The sequence below is a fragment of the Furipterus horrens genome, unplaced genomic scaffold (assembly GCF_987537825.1).
Source record: "Furipterus horrens unplaced genomic scaffold, mFurHor1.1.pri manual_scaffold_2, whole genome shotgun sequence".
Taxonomy (NCBI): Eukaryota; Metazoa; Chordata; class Mammalia; order Chiroptera; family Furipteridae; genus Furipterus; species Furipterus horrens.
Genome location: NW_028327172.1, coordinates 161,702,040 through 161,727,326, shown reverse-complemented (window position 1 = coordinate 161,727,326; position 25,287 = coordinate 161,702,040). Strand labels below are relative to the sequence as shown.

At 34.9% G+C, this 25,287-nt stretch overlaps 1 protein-coding gene across 1 annotated transcript; it reads left to right on the top strand.

Annotated features, from left to right (window-relative positions):
- The first annotated feature begins 12,132 nt into the window (after positions 1 to 12,132).
- On the top strand, positions 12,133 to 18,927 carry LOC150019835 (caspase-13-like). Its single transcript, XM_090267374.1, has 5 exons — positions 12,133 to 12,144; positions 12,614 to 12,787; positions 14,002 to 14,236; positions 15,284 to 15,427; positions 18,219 to 18,927. Exons 1-5 carry the CDS (start codon positions 12,133 to 12,135, stop codon positions 18,233 to 18,235), a joined length of 582 nt encoding a protein of 193 aa, XP_090123500.1. The 3' UTR covers positions 18,236 to 18,927.
- Positions 18,928 to 25,287: the final 6,360 nt, after the last annotated feature.

The following is a 25,287-nucleotide window of genomic DNA, read 5'->3' as shown; positions in this document are numbered from 1 at the left end:
AACTGCTTTTAAGTGCAGTTATCACATTACTGACATTGAATTCCCATTACCAGACAGTATAAAACATACCCTTGGCTGTAATGTTTGTGCTGATGCTCATTCTGATTCTCTAATATTCTTATATTTTAGATTATAGGAGTCGGCCTTCAGAACCTAAATTACTGCTCAGAAACCCCTTTAAACACTCATGTTCATACATAGTGTTTTGGTCAAAATATTTAAAATAGGCTCATTGAGTTCATACCCAAGAATTACTTTACTAACAACAGTTATCTCACACGGTATAATAAGTACATTATTAATCTACTTCTCAGCAACATAATTAGAATTATATAGTAAAATTTATCTCAATACTTTATTTTAAAATATATTTTATCTTATTGTTGTTCAATTACAGTTGCCCCAATTTTCCGCTTTTGCTCTCCCCTGACCCACCCAAACCCCTCCTCTCACAGTCAGACCCCACCCTGTTGTCCATGTCCACGGGTCCTTTATAATTGTTCCTTGACTAAACCCTTCCCCTTCTTTACCCCATTATCTGCCTCTGCTCTACTGGTCACTTTTCAATTTGTTCGTTATTTCCAAATCTCTGTTCTATTTTGCTTGTTTGTTTGTTTAATTAATTAGGTTCCACTTATAGGTGAGATCATATGCTATTTGTCTTTAACCACCTGGCTTATTTCACTTAGCATAATACTCTCCATTTCCATCCATGCTGTTGTGAAGGATAGGAGTTCCTTTTTTCTTTCTGCTGTGTAGTATTCCATTGTGTAAATGTACCACAGTTTTTTTATCCACTCATTTATTGATGGGCACTTGTGCTGTTTACAGCACTTGGCTATTATAAATAATGCTGCTATGAACATTGGAGTGCATAAGTTCTTCTAAACTGGTTTTTCAGGATTCTTAGGGTATAATCTGAGCTGTAGGATCACTGGATCAAAAGGTGGTTCCATTTTTAGTTTTTTGAGGAAATTCCATACTGTTTTCCACAGTGGCTGCACCAGTCTACATTCCCACCAATAATGCACTAGGGTTCCCTTTTCTTCCCATCCTCTCCAGCACTTGTTTGTTGATTTGTTAATGATGGCCATTCTGACAGGTGTGAGGTTGTATCTCATTGTGGTTTTAATTTGCACCTCTCTGATGGCTCATGATGTTAAACATACTTTCACATGCCTATGGACTCTCTGCATGTCCTCCTCTGAGAAGTGTCTGTTCAGATACTTTGCCCATTTTGTAATCGGATTGTTTGTCTTCCTGGTGTTTAGTTGTATGAGTTCTTTATATGTTTAGGAGACCAAAACCTTGTCTGAGGTATAATTGGCAAATATGTTTTCCCATATGGTTGGTTCCCTTTTCATTTTGCTAATATTTTCTTAAAGGAATTTTTGTACAATAGCAATAAAATATCAGAAACAGAAACCAGGAAAAAAAATCCCATTTATTATAGCAGCGAGAAAAATCAAGTACCTAGGAATAAACCAAGGAGGTAAAAGATCTGTAGATCTGTACTCAGAGAACTACGTAACGCTGAAAAAAGAAGTTATGGAAGACACAAATAAGTGAAAGCATATACCATGTTCATGGACTAAAGAATTAACATCATTAAAATGTCCATACTATTTAAAGCAATCTATAGATTCAATACAATCCCTATTAAAATACCAATGACATATAGATAAATACTATATGATCTCACCTCTAACAGGAACCTAATGAACAAACCAAACAAGTCAGCAAAATAGAACCAGAGGCATGGGAAAAAGGAGCAGACTGACAGGAACCAGAGGGGATAAGGGATGGGGATAAGGGGGTAAAGAAGGAAAAGGGTCTACTCAAGGAACATATACAAATGATACATGGACATGGATAACAGGGTGGGGATTGACTGTGGGAATGGGGGTGTGGGGGTGGGTTGGGTAGGTCAGGGCAGAGCAAAGGGAGAAAAATTGGAAAAACTGTAATTGAACAATAATAAAAATATAAATAAAAGTATCTTAAACACAAAATAATACCAATAACATATTTCACAGATCTAGAACAAATACATTTTAAAAATTTATATAGAATTGTAAATGACCCTGAATAGCCTCAGCAATTTTGAGGAAGGAAAACAAAATAGGAGGGATCATAAAACCTGGTATCAAATTATATTACAAGGCCACTGTAATCAAAACACTCTGGTACTGGCTTAAGAACAGACACATAGGTCAATGGAACAGAATAGAGAACCCAGAAATAAACCCAAGTCTCTATGGTCAATTAATATTTGACAAAGAGGGAAGAAGTATAAAATGGATTAAAATAGCCTCTTCAGTAAATGGTGTTTGGAAATCTGGACAGATACATATAAAAAATGAAACTAGACCATCAACTTACACTATACACCAAAATAAACTCAAGATGGATAAATATAAGTCATGGCACCATAAAAGTCCTAGAGAAAACACAGGCAGTAAAATTTCAGATATCCCATGCAGCAATATTTTCAACAATATATCTCCTAGGGCAAGGCATACAAAGGAAAGAATAAACAAATGGGACTATGTCAAATTAAAAAGCTTCTGCATGCCTAAAGGTCTATCATAATACTTTAAATCTTTCTGCACCATCCCTTTTCCCTGGTTCCTGTGTACCTAGTTGCATAATTTCATTGATACTTTATCAAGATAGCCTTTTTTTTTGCCTAATTAGTACAATAGAACCACATTAAGAAATTGAGTATTTGACTAATATTTATCAAACACTTACTATGTTCCAAGTTATATTCTAGAATCTTGGAATATACCAGTGTACAAAATCAATGGAGTCCTTACTCTCAGAAAGTTTATACTCTAGTGAGTGGAGACAGACTCTAAATACACAAATATATGTCAGAGAGTGATCTGTGCTAAGAATAAAAATAAATGAGGTTAAAGAGATGAAAGAGCTGGGTGTTGTACTTTAGTAGATTATTCAGGACAGGCTTCTTTGAAGTAAGAAAATAATGCAATCAGAACAGAGAGTGGACAGAGTGGGGTAGTGAATTTTGTGATTCTTAGCAGAAAAAGTATTTCCAGCACAGGGACTAGCAAGTACAAATGCCCAGAGGCAGGTAAATGCTCACATGGTTAAAGCACTGCCAAAAGGTGGTGGGCTGGAGGAGATTGAGAGAGGGGGCAATGGCAGAGACAAATTGAGGAACAGGGTGAACAGGCTGATCATATAGGCCTTGGTGATCACATGGTAAATGTTCTCAAATTTTTATCCTGAGTGAAATTGGAAAGCCTTTTGACCAGAGAAATGATATCATCTAATTAGAATTTCCAAAAATCACCCTTGGTATTTTTGTGAATATACTACAATGGTCACAGTTTGAAACCAAGGGAAATGGCAAAAGCACATGAAATATGATGAAAAAGAATCATCAAAAGGGATGGATTGAGGCTTCTGGGAATTATTGGGTTGGCCAAAAATTTCCTTTTTTTTTTTTTTTTTGGTAGTGCTTAGTTGTCTAACTTCATTCAAAACAATTTTGTTAGGTTGTATTATGACAGCTGTCATATCGGCGTGAATTTTTTTAAAATTTATCAAACTTAAATTTTTGTATAGCCATTGTAAAACTAAAGATGAAAAGAAATAGGAAATTTTTTGGCATATTATGCTTTATTATTTTAAGAACAGTAAATTCACAAAAAATCCAAAAGACAACAGGAAAAGAAGATTTTTTTCATGAATGGAGAAGGTGCTGTAACTGATCACGGGTGGTTTGTAAAGTTTTGTGTTGGAGATTTCTCACTGGATAATTCTCCACAGTCGAGTAGATCAGATGAAGTTGATAGCAATCAAATTGAGACATTAATTAAGAACAATCAATGTTATACAACATAGGAGACAGCTGACATACTTAAAATATCCAAATCAATACAGTTATAGGTGAAATTTTTAAAAATGTGTCTTTTATTTTATGGGGGAAAAAACCTAAATGAACTTTTTAGCCAACCAAATACTATCCTGATTTTGTGTTCTTTTTTCTTCTTCAGGAAACTACAGGCAGTCCAGCTCCTTTTTATCAACTTCCAGAAGCACCTTTACCAGAATGACACATATTTAACCTTTTGTATTTAAATAAAAATGAAGACAAATAAACAGTGTCTTTGGATCCTTTTTAAAAGATTTTCTTTCCTTTTACAAAAATCATTTTTCAATTATAGTGGACATTCAATCTATTTTAGTTTCAGGTGTACAGCACAATGGTTAGACATTTATATAAGCTATGCAGTGATTCCCTCCATAAGTCTTGCGCCCGTGTGACATCATACATGCTTTATCAATATTATTGACTCTATTCCCTATACTGTACATTGCATCCCATGACTGTTTTGTAAATACCAATTTGTACTTCTTAACCTCTTTACCCTTTTCATTCAGCCCCCCAATGAGCCTCCAATGGCCCCCCCTACCATCTGACCACAATCAATTTGTTCCCCATACACATGAGTTTGTTTCTGTTTTGTTTTTTTCTTTTGTTCTTTTTTCCCTTTTTATTAAATTTATTGGGATGACTGTGGTTAACAAAATTATTCAGGTTTCAGGTGCACAATTCTACAACACCTCATCTGTACATTGTATTTTGTCTTCCCCACCCCAAGTCAAGTCTCTGTCCATCACCATTTATTCCCCCCACCCCAACCATCCTCAACCTCTTCTACCTTCTTTCTTCCCATAATCCCCACACTGTTGTTTATGTCCATTAGGGTTTTTTTCTTTTTTCCCTCAATCTCATCAGCCCTCCTCACTGAATTTCAAGTAAAATTGTGGGTGAATGGAAATGAAGTGGAAGAAGCTAACTGGATTTTCCAATTTATGAGTCATCTGCATTTCACTGAATGAAGAGAACTGGGTGTGACTTGCCTCAGCAGCAGGGTGAAAGGAAATGGTGACTATATGGAAGACCAAACTGTAAACTGGTCAGCTCCTCATTCGTATACTTATCAATCCCAAGGTTACAATGATCCAGAGAAGTTTTCTAACTCATTACTTAACCAACATCATAGGTTTATTTATTTTTTTCTCAGTAAACTATTATTTTAGCAAATTATTCCCATGTTTCTTTCTTCCTACAAAGTTAATTCACTTCTTTATTGATTATTTTCTTTCCAGATGTCTGTCTATTTCCAGACTTCAGGAAAACTTTAGTCCTTCACAAGCAATTGGCTATTGTCTAAAATGATTTGGTTTTTGGTTCAAGAATGTATAACCTTATTGTACTTATATAGAAATACAAATATCAGATAAAGGACAGAAAGCAAATGGGGAGCGTTAACAATGGAAGAAAAAATATTAAAATTTCTGGGAGGGTGAACATTGATAAAGGAACTTTGGCAACATGTGTATCAGAGCTTCTAAGTAAGGAAACATATCACTTCTGTTACCCACAGAGTGCTGAATAAATATTTTAATATACAGCTGAACTGACTTAAAATAAGAGGATGCTCTAAGTATTAAATATAACCATAATTGTCAATATTTATGTACACTAATTGCATATGAGGATTATTCTAAGATTTTGATTATTATAAGGGATTTGATGTAAAAATAACGTATTTAATCTTCACAGAAACCATATAAAGAAATTATTGTCAATATCTTCATTTTACCTGCAGTAAAACAAAAGAACATAGAGCTTAAATGAGTTGTCCAAAGTCACACAATTAGCATGTGACACACCAGGATTTGAACAGAATTTGACTTGCTCTTAGAATTTGAGTTATTAACCACTGTACTGCATTGTCTCTGGAAAGCAACTGAAAACTGAAATGATAAGGGTTCTGAATTCTGATAGTTAACTGAATTTTGAATTATAAGGGTTAAGCAACACTACAAAAATTCATGATTTTTATATTACCTACTATTATTAAAAATGATATTGTTGTATAGGCTATCACGGGCAATTCTGACATGAGAATCTTTTAATCAATATGCTTCCTTTTAAACATTACTTGTAATTGGATTGCACCATTAATTTATCCTATGATTTTATCTATGTAATAGTCTATCTATGCACTACTATTTACTAGGTACATATCTGAGTGAATAAACATTTTTTTCTAAAATTTATTTTCATTCTATTTACAAATCCCATCCAATTGTAGGTAATTCCATTTTAGTCACTATGGAAAGCTCTTTCTCTCACCAAGTTCAACTGGTTTTCTGAGACTTGGGTATGTTCATTAAAATAAGAACAACAAATCCTTTCCAATCCATTATATTATTATGACCATTGATTTTGGTTTTTGAAATTCAACATTGTTGTAGTATAAGTTATATAACACAAAATATATTATTTTTATGGGTATAATCTGATTATTTTTGAAAAATGTATACTATATAGTAACAGCATCAAGATGCAGAACATTTCCATTATCCCAGAAGGTCCCTTCATGCCCTTCTCTCTACCTCCTTCTCTGGGAAACACTGATCTTATTTCTATCAAAATACATTAGTTTGTCCTGTTCTATAATTTTAGATAATTGGAATCATAGTGTATGTATTCTATTATATATGGCTTCTTTCACTCAGAATACAAGTGTAATGTTTTCATCAAGTTTATTACATGTATCAGTAATTTGCTCCTCTTTTATTGCTGAGTAGTATCACTGTGGCTGTATTTAGCACAATTTGTTTACTCATGCAAGCACCTGTAATAGATATTTGTAATGTTTCCAGTTTTTAGCATCTTCAATTTGAGGACACAGTGATCCTTTGCTGTGTAGTGACTCCCTACTTAGCTTCTCAGGATCAATGATTATGGCTCCACATCCCCAGTCACACTGCCTGGCCATCCTTTCTGTGGCTTGAATGCCACCTCAGCATGTTTCAGCTTAGTGGTGTGTGACCTTGGCTTATAGAGAAATCTTCATGTGAAGTCCTTAAGGCATTTCAAAAATAAATGAATAAATATAAATGTGTAAATGAAGCAACGTACCTGCAATTTCTGCTTTCTTCCCTTTAACAAGTTTCCTTGTGTCAAGAAGCACAGAGTTGTACTGCAAACAGGATTTGGTAAGTAGTGAAGTAAAGATAAAAACACACTGAGAAAACACTTAGATTAAAATATACACAGTAAATTTTATTCTAATTAAAATAAATTTAACATGTAGTTTAGAGCAGAGATAGAAACTGGCAGTCCACATGTAAAAACGAAAGTTTGTTTCTAATAGTAGATTTTTAAAATAAAAGTAATACAGCTATTAATATTTAATTTAAATATTTCTTGCATGTATGCATACACAGACACTGAATGTTTTAGCAACTCTGGATTATTATTCTCATAAGAAACTAAGGTAATAATCCCATGAGTATTTTTGTAAATAAATTGATAACTTTGAAAGACTAAGGCATTTTGTTATTAATTCATCTTCAATCAATCCTATCTATAAAATAAATTGGCTAAGTTTTCTGGGGACTAGCAACTGATTCAATTTCTCCAAATACTGTAGATTGAATGTATGTGTTTTTCTAATATTCATATGTTAAAACTTAATGACAGCATTAGTGATATTATTAAGTGACAGTATTAAAAGCTAGGGCTTGAGAGAGACAATTTGATCATGAGGGCAGAAGCCTCATGAAAGGTCTTCATGCCCTTATACCAGAGACACCAGTGAGATATCTCACCCTTTCTGCTATATGAGGGCATGGTGAGAAGTTAGAAGTCTGAAACCCAGAAAAGGGACTTCACAACCATTCAACCCTGCTGGCACCCTCATCTTGATCTTCCAGACTGCAGAACTGTGAGGAATAAATTCCTTTGTTTGTAAGTGACCCAGTCTGTGATATCTTTTTATAGCACCATGAATGGACTCTGACACTGAGGGATGAGTTACTTTTCCTAATTACACTTCTTAACAAGTGAGATATTTATTATTGTGTGAGTTTAATTGTATACATACTTCCATATTCCTTTCTTATTCTTTAGACTTCACACTCTTCTTACTCTGACCCTATCCAAGGGCTGATGAAGGAATTTCCCAAGAACATACCCCCTGATTCACTCTAAGGTTAATCAATCTCGTTGCTATTATGGGAAAAACAAACAAACAGAAAACAAAGACAAGCATTTGCAGGAGCAGATAGTTGGTATTTCCTAATATATATAAAGAGGTTGATGAAAAGGAAGTTTGAACATACTTTCGTTTTCACATCTCACATTTAAAACAAGAGAGGAAAGCCATGGCTGGTAAATTCTTGTTTTTTGTTTGTTTGTTTGTTTGATTTTTACTGTTTAAAAGGGCACAACTTGAGGAAATTTTTTTGAAAGTAGCTGCATTTTGGGGAAGCCATAATTAGATTTTATGAATGTTTAGGTGAGCATCAATGAGGAGAGGGAAGAAAGAGGAGAGAAGGCAAAGGAAAACAGAGTGGGACCCAGAAAGAAGACTTTCAGAGCTTTCAGAAAGCAAAGGCAAGGGCTGGAAAGGAACTGGAGCTTTACTCCTTTCTGCTGTCATTTTGAAATCTCAGCGGAATTATCTGACTGAGGGTGCACAATTGGTATGATAGGTACCACCAGCTGTTGTGCCCAAGGAAATGAGATATCACTATTTTATTCTTTTCTTATGCAGAGTTGAATAAACATCACTAACTGTCAGGATCAGCCCTGGTGTTCAGGCACTATTTAGTGATAGTAAATCTCAGACTTCAGGCCATTCAGTGAACATACCTGGGTAATACTGAGGAAAGAATAAAAAATGTGGTTATCCTCAGGATTACTGAGCTGTGTGTGTGTGTGGGGGGGGGCATTTAATGGATAAAATTAAAAGGAGGCTATTCTCTTTTGTTGACATGAGAGGAAAATGAGGTTGTTTTAGTGACTTGAGAATTCCTTGTGCTTAAAACAGACACAGTGCTGAAGTCAAAGAGGAGGGTGTTTATTCAGTCAGTGAGCATTGGCACGATAAATGGCTTGTTGGATGAACTACTAGAGAAAAGAGTGTTGAACCAGGAGGAGATGGAGAAAGTGAGAAAGGAAAATTCCACAGTTATGGATAAGGCCTGAGATTTGATTGACTCCATCATTCGGAAAGGACACCAGGCAAGCCAATTATTTATTGTTCAAATTAGTATATCCGACCCTTACCTTGAAAAGAAGCTGGGGCTTTCCTTAGGTAAGGTCAGCAACTCAGACTCAAGTTCTGATTTCTTCATTGGTCATGTTATTTTGCAGGCAACTTCTTTATGTCTGGCTTCAGCGTCCCATTTCTAAATCCATGGCACTATTGAATGTCCCCTGTCTTTTTACTCTTTGTTCTTATTGCTTTAGCCTCAGCAATCTTCTTTTGATTACTCATTTCCCATTTGACTATGCAGCAGTTCAGTTGCTGAAGTTCATGAGAAAAGTCTGAAAACTTCATTGTATATTATGGCAGAGGTGCCTCACACTCCTGAGGCTCGATTGGAAGTTGCTCTGTCCAGCAGAGGCTTTGTAACCACGGTGGAACAAACTTTTACCCAGGACATTTCAATATGTCTGGGGGAAGGAAGGTGATGGCTCTCTGTAGTGGAGAACAGCGATTAGACTTTCTTCCCTCGTGCTTTTTATTGAGGAGGATACACATGAGAGATACAAGGTCAAGATTTATGAATCATCAATAGTTTGGAGGCATTAGGATTACAGTTGACAGTAACAGATTACAAGTAACAGTACAGAGGGTACAGTGACCAGTCTGTGTCACGGTCTATCAAACATCTGGACGCCACACTGGCATTGGGTGCAAAGTTTCATACATTCCTTGCTAGAGGTTGTTTATGTTACATTAATGATAAAGAAAGCAGAGCAAGTTCTAAAGCATAATAAGCATTCTTTAAATCTAATTCCCACAGAAACCCTCTGAGTGGCTTTTGATTATGTTTCACACACAGCCTTATGTTGAAACTTAAAGACAAGCACAGCCGGAATGCCAGCAGCAGTCATGCTCAGGCTGGGGCTACAATTCCCTAAACCACGAGGAGTGGTTCCCTACAGTATATTCTTTAGTCCTCCTGGCAAGGCACAATATTTATTTAGTTAGTTCGTCAGTCAGTTAGTTGAGTCTAGGTGTTCTTAGAAGCTTATATAGTTATCTGACATAAGGACTTAAGGTCTGTAATCAAATACTTTTTATAATTTTTTCATCCATATTTTGCTCTGCAGGAAGAATAATATATGTACAAGGATGGTGAGGCACTCAGAGAATAAATTCAATACTTACAAAAAAGTTAGGATTTAAAAGTAGACTCTTCTAATTGTCCTCTGCATATTCTTTTGAGTAGCATTGTCCACTGTCATGGAACTAGTCTGTGGACCTTGTGTAATGCTCAGCCCCTCTACCTCCCATGCTCCTGAGGCCCTGATACAGCTCTCAGGCAACTGATCTGCTGCTTCTTTAGTCCTTTAGTCCCTCCACACAGCAGAAATGAGAGCTCAGATAGACTCCCAGCCACCGGTCTCTTTTATGCTTCCCAGGTCCAATAAGAAGGAAAACAAGAAACCATTTTTCCTAAGCACCAGGGAAGGCTATGCCTGTATTAGTGCCATAAGAAATTCACCTATGGCTAATTCCTTTTTTTTCTTACAGTACCTCTTTTTCAGTTAACACTCTTCCCAAATGAAAGACAATCAATAAATAATGATGAGTTCAAAATAACTATTTTTCTACCTTGCCATGTTCCTTTCCATTCTTAGTCCTTGAATTACAATGGCAGTTGTCCAACCCACTATGATAACTCTAACACCTGGAACCAGCCTCATCACTTGTCAAACATTGCCTCCTTAATCAGGGTTGTCATGGATTTGTCTCTCCCTCATCTACTTGCCATGTTTTTTTCAGGGCCACACAATATGGCAATTAGATGTCCTTTTTGAATGACTCTACTGGGAGAGATCTTCCCAAAAGAAAGTTTTCAGTATGTACACTACTGCCATAACAATGTGTCCTCAAGGAAATGTTCTTGAATTTATTATTTGTGAATTTAGTTCAGCAGTCTAGATGAGAAGCATGAGATAAGCTTTAGTCTGTTGTCTTGGGCTTGACACTTTGTAGGACAGCCTATGGCTCTCCTTCATTCAGAGAAGGAAATAGACCATGTGTTATCAAATACAGACTCAGAATATTTCACGTTTCTGGTCATAACCATCAGGTTATGGTGTTGGAAGAAATATGGAAAATCATTTGTGAGATATTATATTATATTTCTAATGGATAACACTGATAAATATCTACGCAATATACTTTTGCTCACTGACAAGAGAAAGTTCACTTAGGTGTATGAGATTCTTATAGAAAAAATTGCTAAACTTAAACCATGTTGATGAACATAAAAAGGCTAAATTTGACCCAAAACATCAAAGCATTTAGCTCATAATAATCAGAATTGATCATATATTAGTGGGTGGATCTGCTACCAAGAATTTCTTCCTTCTTTCTCAGTCATAATACATATCTTCATACTATGGGTTAGATACAACTATAATTCCTACATTAAAGGTTTAAAAAATTCTTCTCAGGATTTACCTTCCCTGTCAGTTCTTAAGTGATACTTGGTTCACAGATGCAGATGTTAACATTTCTATCATGTGATATATCCTTCAGTTCCTAGAGAAAAAGACTGGACCAGCTGAGTCAGCAGAATCTACAGATACCCTCAAGCTTTGTCCTCGTAAAGAATTCCTGAAACTGTGTAAAGAAAGGGCTGGAGAGGTACTGTGTTTTGTACATAAAGTAGAGAAAGAAAGAGAAACAATTGCTTTCACCGAATACTCAATCTCTTAAAGCATTAATGGCAGAGTGGTGAGGTGAAGACAGCAGTAATGTCTTTCTCAGATGCTTTGAGCAAGGAGGAAATCATGTAGCCTCACACAAGTTCCAATTTTCCTCCAATCTCATGATAAAATCAGATCTCTCAGTATATTTTTTGTTCTCATACCTATTTGGGATTTATTACAGTAAGCTTCAGTCATAAAATCAAAATATTTGTGAATATAAGATAACATGGCTGAGTAGTAATTATCTGCATACTACTTGAAAAGCCTGAACATGAAACATGTTTTAAAAATATACTTAAAGCCTGAAACACATAATATGTGTTAAAAATAATATCAAAATAATGATGTTACTGAAGGTAAAAGATCTTTGATGTACTTATGAGTATTTTCAGTTAGAGCCAATAGCAAATGTTTACTGGTGTTTATGAAATTTGATCCGAACCTTGAATACTAAGAACAGTTGTCTAGGTGAAGAGGAGAGAGAAGAAAGTTAGGGTAGAAATTGTTCTAGTGTCCTCAAGATTCTTGAGTATCTATCCCAAAGATGTCTTCTGGGTCCAGTTCTAGGCTCTTAAAAAATGAGTCACTTTCATTTTTTTCAGTGAATGCTTTTTATTTTTAAATAATTGGAAGGTTCTAAATCACAATCAATTCCTTTCTTTCTATTCTCAATTCAATTCATTACAAAGAAAAAGGCAGAGTCTCTGGTACAGGAGAGGGGAAAGAGCAGCTATATGAGCCTGTAACAAAGCAACAGTGATTAGTGTATGAGGGTTTAAAAGAGATGAAGTTAAATGAAACCCACTGCATATTCATTCCCTGCAGATCTATCTAATAAAGGAGAAACAGGACCGCACTCATCTGGCTCTCATCATATGCAACAGAGAGTTTGATCATCTTCCACTCAGGCAGGGGGCTGAGCTTGACATTGCAGGGATAAAGGGACTGCTTGAGGGCCTTGGCTACAGTGTGGATGTGGAAGAGAAACTCACAGCCAAGGTAAGCGCTCCTCTCCCACCCCAAACATATACATATTCAACACACATCCTTCTACTTACAAGTTAACTTTATAATATAGTTAGCCAAATACTTTAAAAATCTCTGACCATGTATTGTGTGTGTGTGTATGCGTGTATTCATGCATGTGTGTATGAGTATTTATAAATAAAATTATTAAAGAGAATATATTTATGTCTCTTTGGGGTTCCAACTAATTTCAATTCTATAAAAAATATAAAAAGTGATTGGCATGTGGACCCTTACAATTCTTAGTTCCAATGAGAAATGATTGGGATTCAGATCCTATATTCCCAGAAAATCTAAAGTAATAAATGTTTAGTAGACATGTCCTCATCATGAAAAATACTAGGTCCTGACTTTGTTGCAGGGCCTATTCCTGGTACCGGTAAATGAGACAGGAAGTTCCAGGCTCTATTGAATTATGTTTTCTGGTGGGGCACCAATCCAACTAAAAGCAAAACAGAAAATTTCAGAGATTTGATGTATCTACATGTCTCTGTGTAAGTGTGGAAATAAGTTAAAAGTAAGAGAAAAATAAAAAATAAAACATAAGGACAAATTGGTGATTGGGGAGTACTAGTTTTTATGGAATGGTCAAGAAGAGTTTTGTTAGGCGTCAATACAGAAGATGACACATGACTACCATTACTACCAGTAACAAGACAGGCCTGCAAATATGTGGATAAAATACATTCCAGAAGGATAACTAAAAATTATGTCTAAACTGAATATAACTGGAACAAGAAAAACACAGGAGGACCAGTGTTATTAGAGCTTATGTGAGGAAGAAGACAGGAAGGAGGCAGTATACGTAGGTCAGAAGTTTGATTTTATTCTAAGGACAGAGAGAAGAATTTTGAAGGGAAGTGGTATGATATTTTTCTGACACAAGGCTCTCATTAATTAATGAGATAAAAGGAAGAGAAAGAAAGAAAAAGTTATGTAAGTGAAAATAAGCAAATATAAAATATTTCAAGAGGGCAGTATGTACAGTGTGATCAGGAGCACAGTTGAATTCCTGCTCCATTGTAGAAAGGAAAACAAAAACAAAAACAGCTATCATTGAGCAACCATTATGTGAAGGCACAGTATTTGGAATATTATAATGTTTCTTATACTGCTCATGATAAATAGGAGATAAGGTTATTGTTAATACTTGTCCCATTAAAGTAAGACATAGTGGTTTTTTGCAGGAGATGGAGTCAGTGCTGGAGGCATTTGCTGCCCGCCCAGAGCACAAATCTTCAGACAGTACATTCTTGGTGTTCATGTCTCACGGCATCCTGGAAGGAATCTGTGGGACTACGCACAGTGATGAAAAGCCAGATGTGCTACCTTATGATACCATCTTTCGCATGTTAAACAATCGTCATTGCCTCAGTCTAAAGGACAAACCTAAGGTCATCATTGTCCAGGCCTGCAGAGATGGTGAGTTCTGATATGGAAAATCCAGAGTTCATGAGGTGTTTGCTGAGAACTGTGACGTATGTTTTGGTGTTAGGGGAAACAATCTTAGTCCCCGTTTACTGCAAATAAAGTGAATTGAATTCTTGGGAAGCTTCAATCAGGGGGTTGATATCATGAGAAATTGTCATTTCAGCTGATAAATATTCAGTTTAATCCAAGGTAAGTGGTGAAAGATATTCAGAATCCCTAAATCAAAGTTAAACAAACATATTTAAACCTTGGAAGGAAATAGTTTTAATGACAGCTTTTCTTGTAAATGTTTTTGCAGACATTTTGACATTCTCTGACTTGATAAGACTTTCATTTGAAAGCAGAATTATTCTGTAACAGCAACACCCTTTTTTTTTCCCTCTGTTTTATTGAAAGGGAACTGAGGGAGATATGAGGGTACTTGGCATTGCTCTCCAATTTTTTTTTTTTTTCTGATTTCCAATTGCCTGCTAGCTTTTTGGTGCAGTGTTTAGGAAAAGAGCAGAAACAATTTATCTAAAACTGGTAACCATGCCCTGAAATTATGCAGATAGGGCTTTAACTCCTTTGCTCTTCTTAGCAAATGGGTTCTCCCAATTTTATGATAGTGTCACTGTTTACAGACAAGATGCTTTCACTATAAACTGGCACATTGTTTAAAGACATACAGGCCAAGTTATGTATGCGGGGGAAGAGGTTAATATGTATATTTGTATGTGTGTGCAATACATATGTATAAAACTGATTAGAATAAACATTATTTAATTAATTAAATTTATTTTTTTATTTGTTGATTTGAGAGAGAGGGAGAAAGAAAACATTGATTTGTTTTTCCATTATTTATACATTCATTGGATGAATCTGGTATGTGACTTGACCAGGGATGAACCCCATAACCTTGTCATATTGGGATGCCACTCTAAGCAACTGAGGTACCCAGCCAGGGCAATAATAAACATTTAAAAAGAAAGAGGTGGGCAATTGTGACAGTCAAACTGAGGGAAGCACAGAGTGTTTATAAAGTTGATATCTCCACAGCAAATCGCGGAGAATTGTGGGTCAGTGACTCTCCAGCAGCCTTGGCAGACAGCTCTTCACAGTCACATGAGAAACTGGAGGAGGATGCCGTTTACAAAGCTCATGTGGAGAAGAACTTCATTGCTTTCTGCTCTTCAACCCCATGTAGGTGTCTTTCAGTTGCAGACAAGGATTTGTGAGCCTGAGGTTACCCCTGAATGATGCTAGAATTTTAAGATAGGCTCTATGCAGCAATGATCTAAACACACTTTGAATACTGTCAGAATAATTTATATTTATCTCATGTATCTAATGGGAACAAAAATTCTATATGTTTTCCACTTTTTAAATTTATACTTTTAATGTAACTGCTGTACTTTAAGGCCTATCAAACATTAAAACAACTTAATACAGGTAATCCTACTGACCATACACCACTTAAAAACAAATGAATGATTCAATTAATCAATTTAACTTTTTAAATAGAATTTTACGGATTCCAAAACTGGCTACCCTTTCTCAAATTATCAATTCCAAGCTCTTTTCATTACATTTTTCATTTGATGCTCTTTAGAGTAATGTCATTGCCTGCCTCAGCAGGGCGTGAATGTTCTTTAAAGAGGTAATAAATGATACACTGGGGCTTAAGGGATCAGAGTCTAGTCCTTGACCTCTGGGTAGTCATTTTAAGAGGACTTACATTGGAATGTTTTTAATTTGAAAATTTTTGTTTTAGGTATTTCTTTCTTAAACCACTTCATAGAGTTTTAATTGACATAAAAAATGTATTACTTAATGTATGTAACATAATGAGTTTGAATATAAATGTACATCTGTGAAACTGTCACCACAATCTATGATATAAACATACCCCTTCCCTCAAAAAGTGTCCTTTGAATTTGTTTATCTACTTTGTTTATTTTACTCTGAATGACAATATGTTTTTTACTCTGTAACAGCCTTGGAGCCAGGTGGCCATTTTTGTTGTTCACTGTATGAGCCTGGGAAAATTCTTTAACCCCTCTGAGTGTCCATTTTTTCCTCTAAAAATGGGATAATTTCGGTATCTTTCAAGCTTCTTTTCAAATTACGTGAATGAACATGAAGTACATAGTTAAGAGTCAGTTCCAAAAATAAAATGCAAACCTTATGCAATTCTGATCTCTTAGTTAACGTCTACCAGTTTTTTGTTTTTGTTTTTTCCACTGTGGAAAATGAGTTAATAATGTAGATAAAAGAGTTTCCTCCTTAAACATGTCAAATTAATCTCCAAGCTATGCTTGGAAAACAAACACATGAAACAAACAATGTAATGAAAAATTGTAAGGCCACAGCCTTAAGCTTACCACTCCTTATCTTCGTAAATAACGTATCCTGGAGAGACATTAAAAAGGGTTCTCTCTTCATTACAAAACTAATCACATGCTTCCAGAAATATTTTTGGCACTTTCACATAGAGGAAGTATTTTGGAAGGTAAGCTCCTTTTTCTATTTCTAATCACTTTTTTGTTCAGGAAGACTTTTCTATTATTCTTAATTCAAGTTACAATTACAAGCTTTGTCAGGCAAACAGAAGTATAACAGTACCTGTTTACTGTTTACAGTGTTTAAAATCTGATTTTAAAAATAAGATGTAATGCATCAGAGCATCAGATCACAGTAAACCAAAGTAATATAAAATAGAAGCTTAAATGTTATGGGTTATAGGTCCTGAAAATTAAAAGAATGGAAAGTATTTTGATATTCTTATTGCTTAATTTATTATATAAATAAGTATTTATTGGGTGTTCTGCTTGGTAATTGTTGCTATCCTGGTAACATGGGCATAGATGAGACATTGTGTCACAAGGCCACCGAGGACCTACATTTTTGTGAGAGAGATGGATACTAAACAAGTAGGCCAACAAACAAATATGCCACTCCTGATTGTGATAGAGTCCATAACAACAACAACAACACAAACACCTAGGGCCCTGAAAGAAAATACAGGAGAAGTCATTCTCTGAATGGAGTGGTCCAGAAAGGAAGATTATATTTCTTTCCAAGCTCAGGATATTCCTTATTGCCCCACTCCATCCTTATTTGTTTTCCTCCATAGCTCTGACCACCACTCATTTGGTATGTATTTGGTTTGTTTTTTTACCTGTATTTACTCACTTGAATCCAAACTTCAGAAAGGCAGGAATTTTCTCAATATCTCAACATGTTGGCATGCAGGAATTAATATTATTCAGTAAATAAATGCATAATAAATGAACAGATGCTCCCCTGCCCTTTTCTTTAGTGAGAAAGGTATTGGTATTAATATGAGGAAGTGTTCATTTTATCTTAAATTCAAAACTGTAGAGAATAGGAGCAGTCCTGTGGGAAAGAAGAATACACCTTCAGTAAATGAGAGAAGATCATATTGTAATGTGAATTAGGGTCTCAGGGAATGGGAACTTAAGAAGTTGAGTCATGTTGGATAAATAGGCATTACACATTAATCTCAAGGAAGTTGCTAAGAGATTAGGAATAGGATCCCATTAATAAATCCATGGCAAAAAACTTCAGAGTTGAAGGTGGTGGTAGGATGTGAAAGTTGTGTTCAGGTCTTAAGGACAAAGTTTTGAATCATGTGACTTACTGAACTGAGGAGTTAACCTTGGGTGTTTAAGGTAGAAGATATTCGAGACCCAGTTTAAATTTGTATATTATAAAGTTAAAATAGAAGAAATGCAATTAGAAAGACCTTGATTTAGACATGAGCTACTTCTTCTGTGATAAAGAGTATATTCTTACATGGGAAATTACTTCTAAAAGGTAGGGTGGCAGTGATGGGGCATTAGAATGTCCACGGGCTTGGTCCCATCAACCCCAGGAGCGCCCTTCATTCTCACTTTTTGCTCACAGTGCAAAATGTTTTGTGAGATGGCTGAGAGTTATGTTTCATCCAGAGTCTCTTTTTTGCTTTTAGGTACAACTCTCATTTGAAAAACCAGATGTCATTGCCCAGATGCCCACTATTGAATGACTATCCAAGACAAGATATCTCTACCTGTTTCCTGGCAATTGAAAATACAGTGGTACCTCAGTACTTCTCTGCTTCAGAACTCATCCCACCTGGCACTTGTCCCATTTAGATTAAAAAAAATATTTCAGCACTCACCACTTGCTTGCACATGCTAGAACTTTCACAGGTCAGAACTCCACCTCTGAAGAGAAAATTCATCATCAATTACAGCTTGCTCACCCTTCATCTAAATGAATTAACAATGAGTACTAAGGTACCACTGTAGTAAGTATCAGAGTTATTGGCATAAATATAAATGGGAGAGTAATAGCAGTGGTGAGGTCTGATTACCAATGACAGCCAATTGCTTGGGTGATCCAGTTAGTGTTGCTTATTGATGTAGTTCGGTGATTAGATTTAAAAAAAAATTTCTTCTACTCTACTTATACCCATGTGTGTCCTCTGTAATCTCCACAATCAATTAATCAGTCAATCAAGGAGATAACCCAGACTTAGGCAAAAAATATAAACAACAAAGGACACAGGGCAGCAATTAATAAAACAGAACTCTAAACATATTTCCATTTTAGTTTAATCTCTCTCTCTGTCTCTCTGTCTCTCTCTCTCTCTCTGTCTCTCTCTCTCTCACACACACACACACACACACACACACACACACACACACACACACAAACTGAGTTACCAAACTGGCCTCAGATCCTGAAAAAAACAGAAAACAGAGGAACTAACTTTGAGTGCAGTTATCACAACATTACTGATATTGAGCTCCCATTACCAGACAGTATAAATCACATCCTGGGTTGTAATGTTTGTGCTGATGCCCACTCCTGTTTTCTGACTGTTCTTATAGTCTAGATCACAAGACACACAGTTTGCTGTCAGATCCTTAATTACTGCTCAGAAACCCCATTGAGCAACAATGTTAACACTATACATTTTTTTTCATCAAAATATTTTAGAATGGGTCCATAGAGTTTAGACCTAAGGATTACTTTACTCACAACAGCTTTATATCACACTGTACAAGTATATTTTTAATCTCTATCTCAGCAACATAATTAAAACTATATTTTATAGTAAAGTTTATCTCGATACTTTAAAATTTCCACCACCATCCCTTACCCCTAGTTTCTGACTTCCTGGCCACATTAATTGCATAAATGCTTCATCAGAATAGTTATTGCCTAATTAGTACAACAGAACCACATTAGAGATTGAGCTATTTGATTGGTATTTATCAAGCACGTACTATGTTCCAAATTTTATTCATGGAATATACCAGTGTTCAAAATCAGTGGAATTCTTGCTGTCAGAAAGCTTATACTCTAGTGAATGGAGACAGACTCTAAATATACAAACAAATATATGTCAGAGAGTGATCCATGTTAAGAAGGAAAAGGAGGTTAAAGAGATGAAAGAGCTCAGTGTTGTACTTTAATAGATTATTCAGGACAGGCTTCTTTGAAGTAAGAAAATAATGTAATCAGAACAGAGAGTGGACAGAGTGGGGTAGTGAATCTTGTGATTCTTAGCAGAAAAGGTGTTCTAGTGCAGGGACCAGCAAGTACAAATGCCTGGAGGCAGAAATGTGCTCACATATTTAATTTTCTTTTAATTATTTAAAAAATATTTTATTGTTTGACTATTACAATTATCCCACTCCTCTACTCCTTCCAAAGACAGTGGGCTGGAGGATATGGAGAGTAGAACCAATGGAAGAGACAAACTGAGAAACAGGGTGAAAAGCCTGATCACATGGTCCTTGATGATCACATAGTAAATGTTCTAAAATGTTTATCCTCCTTTCTTTCTGCTGCATAGTATTCCATTGTGTAAATGTACCAGGTTTTTTGATTCACTCATCCATGGGTGGAACTGGAGACTATTATGCTAAGTGAAATAAGCCAGGTGGCAAAAGACAAATACCATATCAACTCACCTAATATAGAAGCCTAATGAACAAAACACAAATGAGAAAAATAGAACCAGAGGCATGAAAACACAGAACAGACTAACAGTGACAAGAGGGGAGGGGGGAGGGTAGAAGGGGGGAAAGAAGGGAAAGGGTCTAGTAAAGGAGCTAGTAAAAATGACCCATGGACATGGACAACAGGGTGGGGATTGACTGTGGGAGTGGGGCAGTGGAGCGCAATGGGGGGAAATAGGGACAACTGTAATAGGAAAACAATTAAAAAAGAAAAAAATAAACTTAAGAAAAAAGAAAAATATCTATTCAAGTTGTTGTTCATTTCCTGATTAGGTTATTTGTTTTTTATTGTTAAGCTGTAGGGGGTTTTCATATATTTTAGATTTAACACCTTGTCATATGTATAATTTGGAAATATTTATCCTATTTGTAAATTATCATTCATGCTGTTGATTGTATCCTTTGATGCACAACAGTTTTTATATTTGATGTCTCATTTGCCCATTTTTGTTTTTTTGCTTATGCTTTTCATGTCATAACCAAAAAATCATTGCCAAAGCCAAAAAAAAAAAGTTTTAATTCTGACCTGAGTGATATTGGAAAGACTTTTGACCAGAGAAATGAGATAATCTAATTAGATTTTACAAAAATCACCCGGAGTACTTTTTGTGAATATACTATAATGGTCACAGTTTGAAGCAAAGAGAAATGGCAAAAGCACATAGAGGAAGATGAAAAAGATTCATCATAAGGGATGGATTGAGGGTCTTGGCAGTTAATATCTTGACGTTCTCTTTTTTCCTTCTTCAGAAAATTACAGGCATCCACCTCATTTTTATCAGTTTCCAGAAGCACCTTTACCACTATGACACACATTTTTAACCTTCTGTATTTAAATAAAAATGAAGACAAATAAACAGTGTCTTTGGATCCTTTTCTAAAGATATTCTTTCCTTTTATAAAAATCATTTTTCAATTATAGTGGACATTCAATCTATTTTAGTTTCAGGTGTACAGCACAATGGTTAGACATTTATATAAGTTATTCAGTGATCCCCCCATAAGTCTTGCACCCATATAACATCATACATGCTTTATCAATATTATTGACTCTATTCCCTATACTGTGCATTGCATCCCATGACTGTTTTTTTAAATACCAATTTGTACTTCTTAATATCTTTACCATTTTCACTCAGCGCCCCAATAACACCTCTTCCATCTGGCCACAATCAGTTTGTTTCCCCTATCCATGAGTTTGTTTCTGTTTTGTTTGTTTACTTTGTTCTTTTTTCCCCTTTTCATTGACTTTATTATGATTACTGATGTTTACAAAATTATTCAAGTTTCAGGAGTACAATTCCACAACACCTCATCTGTACAATATATTGTGTGTTCACCACCTCAAGTCAAGTCTCTATCCATCACCATTTAGTCCCCACTACCTTCCTCCACCTTCCCTACTTTCTCCTCCCCACAAACCCCACACTATTCACTATGTCCATGAATTTGTTTTCTTTTATTTTTTTCTCAGTCTCTCCAACCCTCCTCACTGAATTTCAACTAAAATGGTGATGAATGGAAATAAAATGGAGAAAGCTAACTGGACTTTACATCTTATGACTCATATAATATCTGCATTTCACTGAGTGAAGAGACTGGCCATGACTTGCTCTCATAGCAGGGTGAAAGGATACAGTGTCTATATGGAAGACCAGAACTGTAAACTGGTCAGCTCCTCATTCATATACTCATCAATCCCACAGTTACAATGGTCCAGAGAAGTTTTCTGACTAATTACTTAACTACATCATAGGTTCAGCTATTTTTCTCCTCAGTAAACTAATATTTTAGCAAATTATTCCCACGTATCTTTCTTTCTACAAAGTTAATTCACTTCCTTGTTCATTGTTTTCTCTCCAGATGTCTGCCTATTTATAAACTTGAGGAAAGTTCTGTTCTTTCATGAGCACTTGACTATTGTCTAAAATAATTTGGCTTTGGCTCAATATTGTATAACTATTATATTTATATAGATATACAAATATCATCAGATAAAGGACAGAAAGACAATGGGGTGTGTCAATAATGGAAGAGAGAAAGTTAAAATTTCTGGGAGGGTGAACATTGATAAAGGAACTTTGACAATGTGTCTATCAGAACTTCTAAGTAAGGAGATGTACCACTTTTGTTACATACATACAGAATGCTGAATAAATATTTTAGTATGCAGATAGACTGAGTTAAAAATAAGGGGATACTCTAGGTGTCAAATATTACCATAATTGTCAATATTTATGTATATTTATTATATATCAGGATTGTTTTAAGGACTTTGATTATTGTAAGGGATTTTATATAAAAGTAACTAATTTAACCTTCATAGCAACCCAGAAAAGTAACTACTATGAATGTCTTCATTTTACCTACAATAAAACAAAAGAACATAGAGCTTAAATGACTTGCCCAAAGTCACAAGTTAGTATGTGACACACCAGGATTTGAACACAATTTGACTTGCTCTAGAATTGGATTATTAACAACTGTACTGCATTGCCTCTGCAAAGCAATAAAAAACTGCAATGATATGTGTTCTAACTTCTAAAGTTTAACTGAATTTTGAATTATAAGGGTTACTAACACTAGAAAGATTCATGATTTTTATATGACTAGACTTAACTTTTCCATGTGGAAACACAGAGATCCACAAATACATATAGAGACATCATTCTACTACTGTGTGATGACATTAAAAACCCAATAACATAAAGATTTTCAAACATCACCACATAGTCAGAAAAACACACACACATGAACACATACACACATGTTTGTTTCATATACATATATTAGCTGTATAGACACATATATGTGCACACATAAAAACAAGAAAGAAAAAATGAACTAAGTATTAAACGTTAGAATCAGAAAAATAGTAAATCAATAATAAAATTAAAAAATGAAAATAATAAATATTAAAAAAACAAAAAAATCAATGAAATGGTAATGGTCAAAAATATTGAACAGATCACTAAAAGTGAAACCTGATCTTTCAAAAATACTAATCAAAGCCACTTAGCAAGATGTAGTATAAAAATTAGAATTAACACAAGGACAGTACTGGTGATTTAAAAAGTATATAAATGCAAATACAAATAGATAAGAAAAAACATGAGACTAGCATACATAAATATAGATAGAACTCTAGAAAAACTAAATTAACAAAATTAATCCATGAAGAAATAAAAAGCCAAATTAATCAATAAATATTAAATAGATTAAATTTTCTTTGTCACATCTACCTGCAAAAAAAGTTAACAGATATAAATAGTGTTAAGAAATGTCTTACAAAACTTCTAAGAAAGTGATTATCTCAAATTTACATACACACTTCAAGATAATAAAAAGAGAAGTAACCTTTTAAAATTATTTTATGGTACTAGTACAAAACTGGTACAAAACTATAGAAGTGGAGGCAAAGTTAGAAAAGCACAGGCTGATTTTTCAGGAATGAACATTGATGTAAATATTTTAAATTAGGTGTTAGCAAATCAAATCCAGTCATATATCTTACAGTATTAATATTTTTTAGGCAGCTAGAATTAACTCTGGGAATGCAGTTATAATTTAATAACAAATATGTAAGGTAACATTTCTCAAATTAAGAGATTAAAGAAAAAAATATGATCTTTTTATATGTTCAGTATGGCACTTAATAATATTCATAATTCTTGTGATTTAGAGTGGAACATCAGAAAAACAGAAAGAAAAGCAGTTATTTAATTTAAAAACATGTATCTAATAAAATGTTAATAGCAAAGTAGAAATAGAGAAAAACAATATTAAAAAATATATAGCCTTTTTGTGCAGAAATATTACAGTATTCTCTTTAAATATAATAGAAGTCAAAATAACTCTATTAAATATTCCAATAAACTTCAAGAAAATAAAACCAAAAGTAACAGAAGAAACAAAATCATCATTATTTCTAGAAAACATGATTTGATTCATTAACATATCTCATTTTTAATTTATTTTTAAATCATTTTTATTTTTAATTACAATTGACATATAATATTAGTTTCCAGTGTACACCTCAGTGATTAGACATTACATAACTCATTAAGTGATCATCCTGATAAATCTGGTACCCACCTGACAACTGTTCTGTAACAACAAATTTGTAATTCCTAATTACTTCATTTTTTTACCCATCCCCCAAACTCCCTCCCATCTAGAAACCATGAAAATGTTTTCTGTATCTATGTTCTACTTGTTCATTTATTTTTTTTTAGATTTAATTCTTGATACATCTGTATTTACTAACACTTATTTATTCGCTTTTTTATCTTTTTCTTCTTTCGTCTTAAAGAAGATCCTTTAACATTTCTTGTAATATTGGTTTGGTGGTGGTGATGAACTCCTTTAGCTTTTTCTTGTCTTGGAAGTTCTCTATATGTCCTTTCATTCTAAATGATAGCTTTTCTGAGTAGAACAATCCTGATTATAGGTCCTTGCTTTACATCACTTTGAATATTTCTTGCCAAACAATTCTGGTCTGCAAAGTTTTTGTTGAAAAATCATCTGACAGTCTTATGGGAGTTCCCTTGTAAATAACTAACTGCTTTTCTCTTGCTACTATAAGCTTCTCTCTTTTGGACTTCTGGCCAAGATGAAGGCATAGATAGACACACTGTGTCTCCCTCCACAACAAAGAAGGAATACAACTACCTCAAAACTAGAAACAACCAGAAGTTCCAGAAAATCAAACTGCATGGAAGTCCAGCAAACAAGATATAAAAAAGAAATACTCATCCAGACAGGTAGGAGGGGCAGAGCCAGGGCAGAAAGGATGCGGTGTGGTGGCGTCAACAACGGCGGCAGCGGCAAGCTGGCTGAAAATTGTAGTCACAAATTTTAAAAAGTCAGAGGGACACCTAGGGAGCGTTCCCAGCTCCTCTCGAGATCTCGAAGCTCATGGTGCCAGTGTCAGGGAAAATCGAGCCTCATTGCTTCTGACTGTGCAAACCAGTGGGGTTTGGTGCAGAGGCAGAAACTACCGGTCTCAGCAAAGTCCACTTGTTT

Excerpts from the sequence above, each read along its gene's own strand:
- LOC150019835 (XM_090267374.1), top strand. Across the intron at positions 12,788-14,001 it reads AAGAGAAACTCACAGCCAAG|GAGATGGAGTCAGTGCTGGA; the intron begins GTAAGCGCTCCT and ends GGTTTTTTGCAG. Across the intron at positions 14,237-15,283 it reads TGTCCAGGCCTGCAGAGATG|CAAATCGCGGAGAATTGTGG; the intron begins GTGAGTTCTGAT and ends ATATCTCCACAG.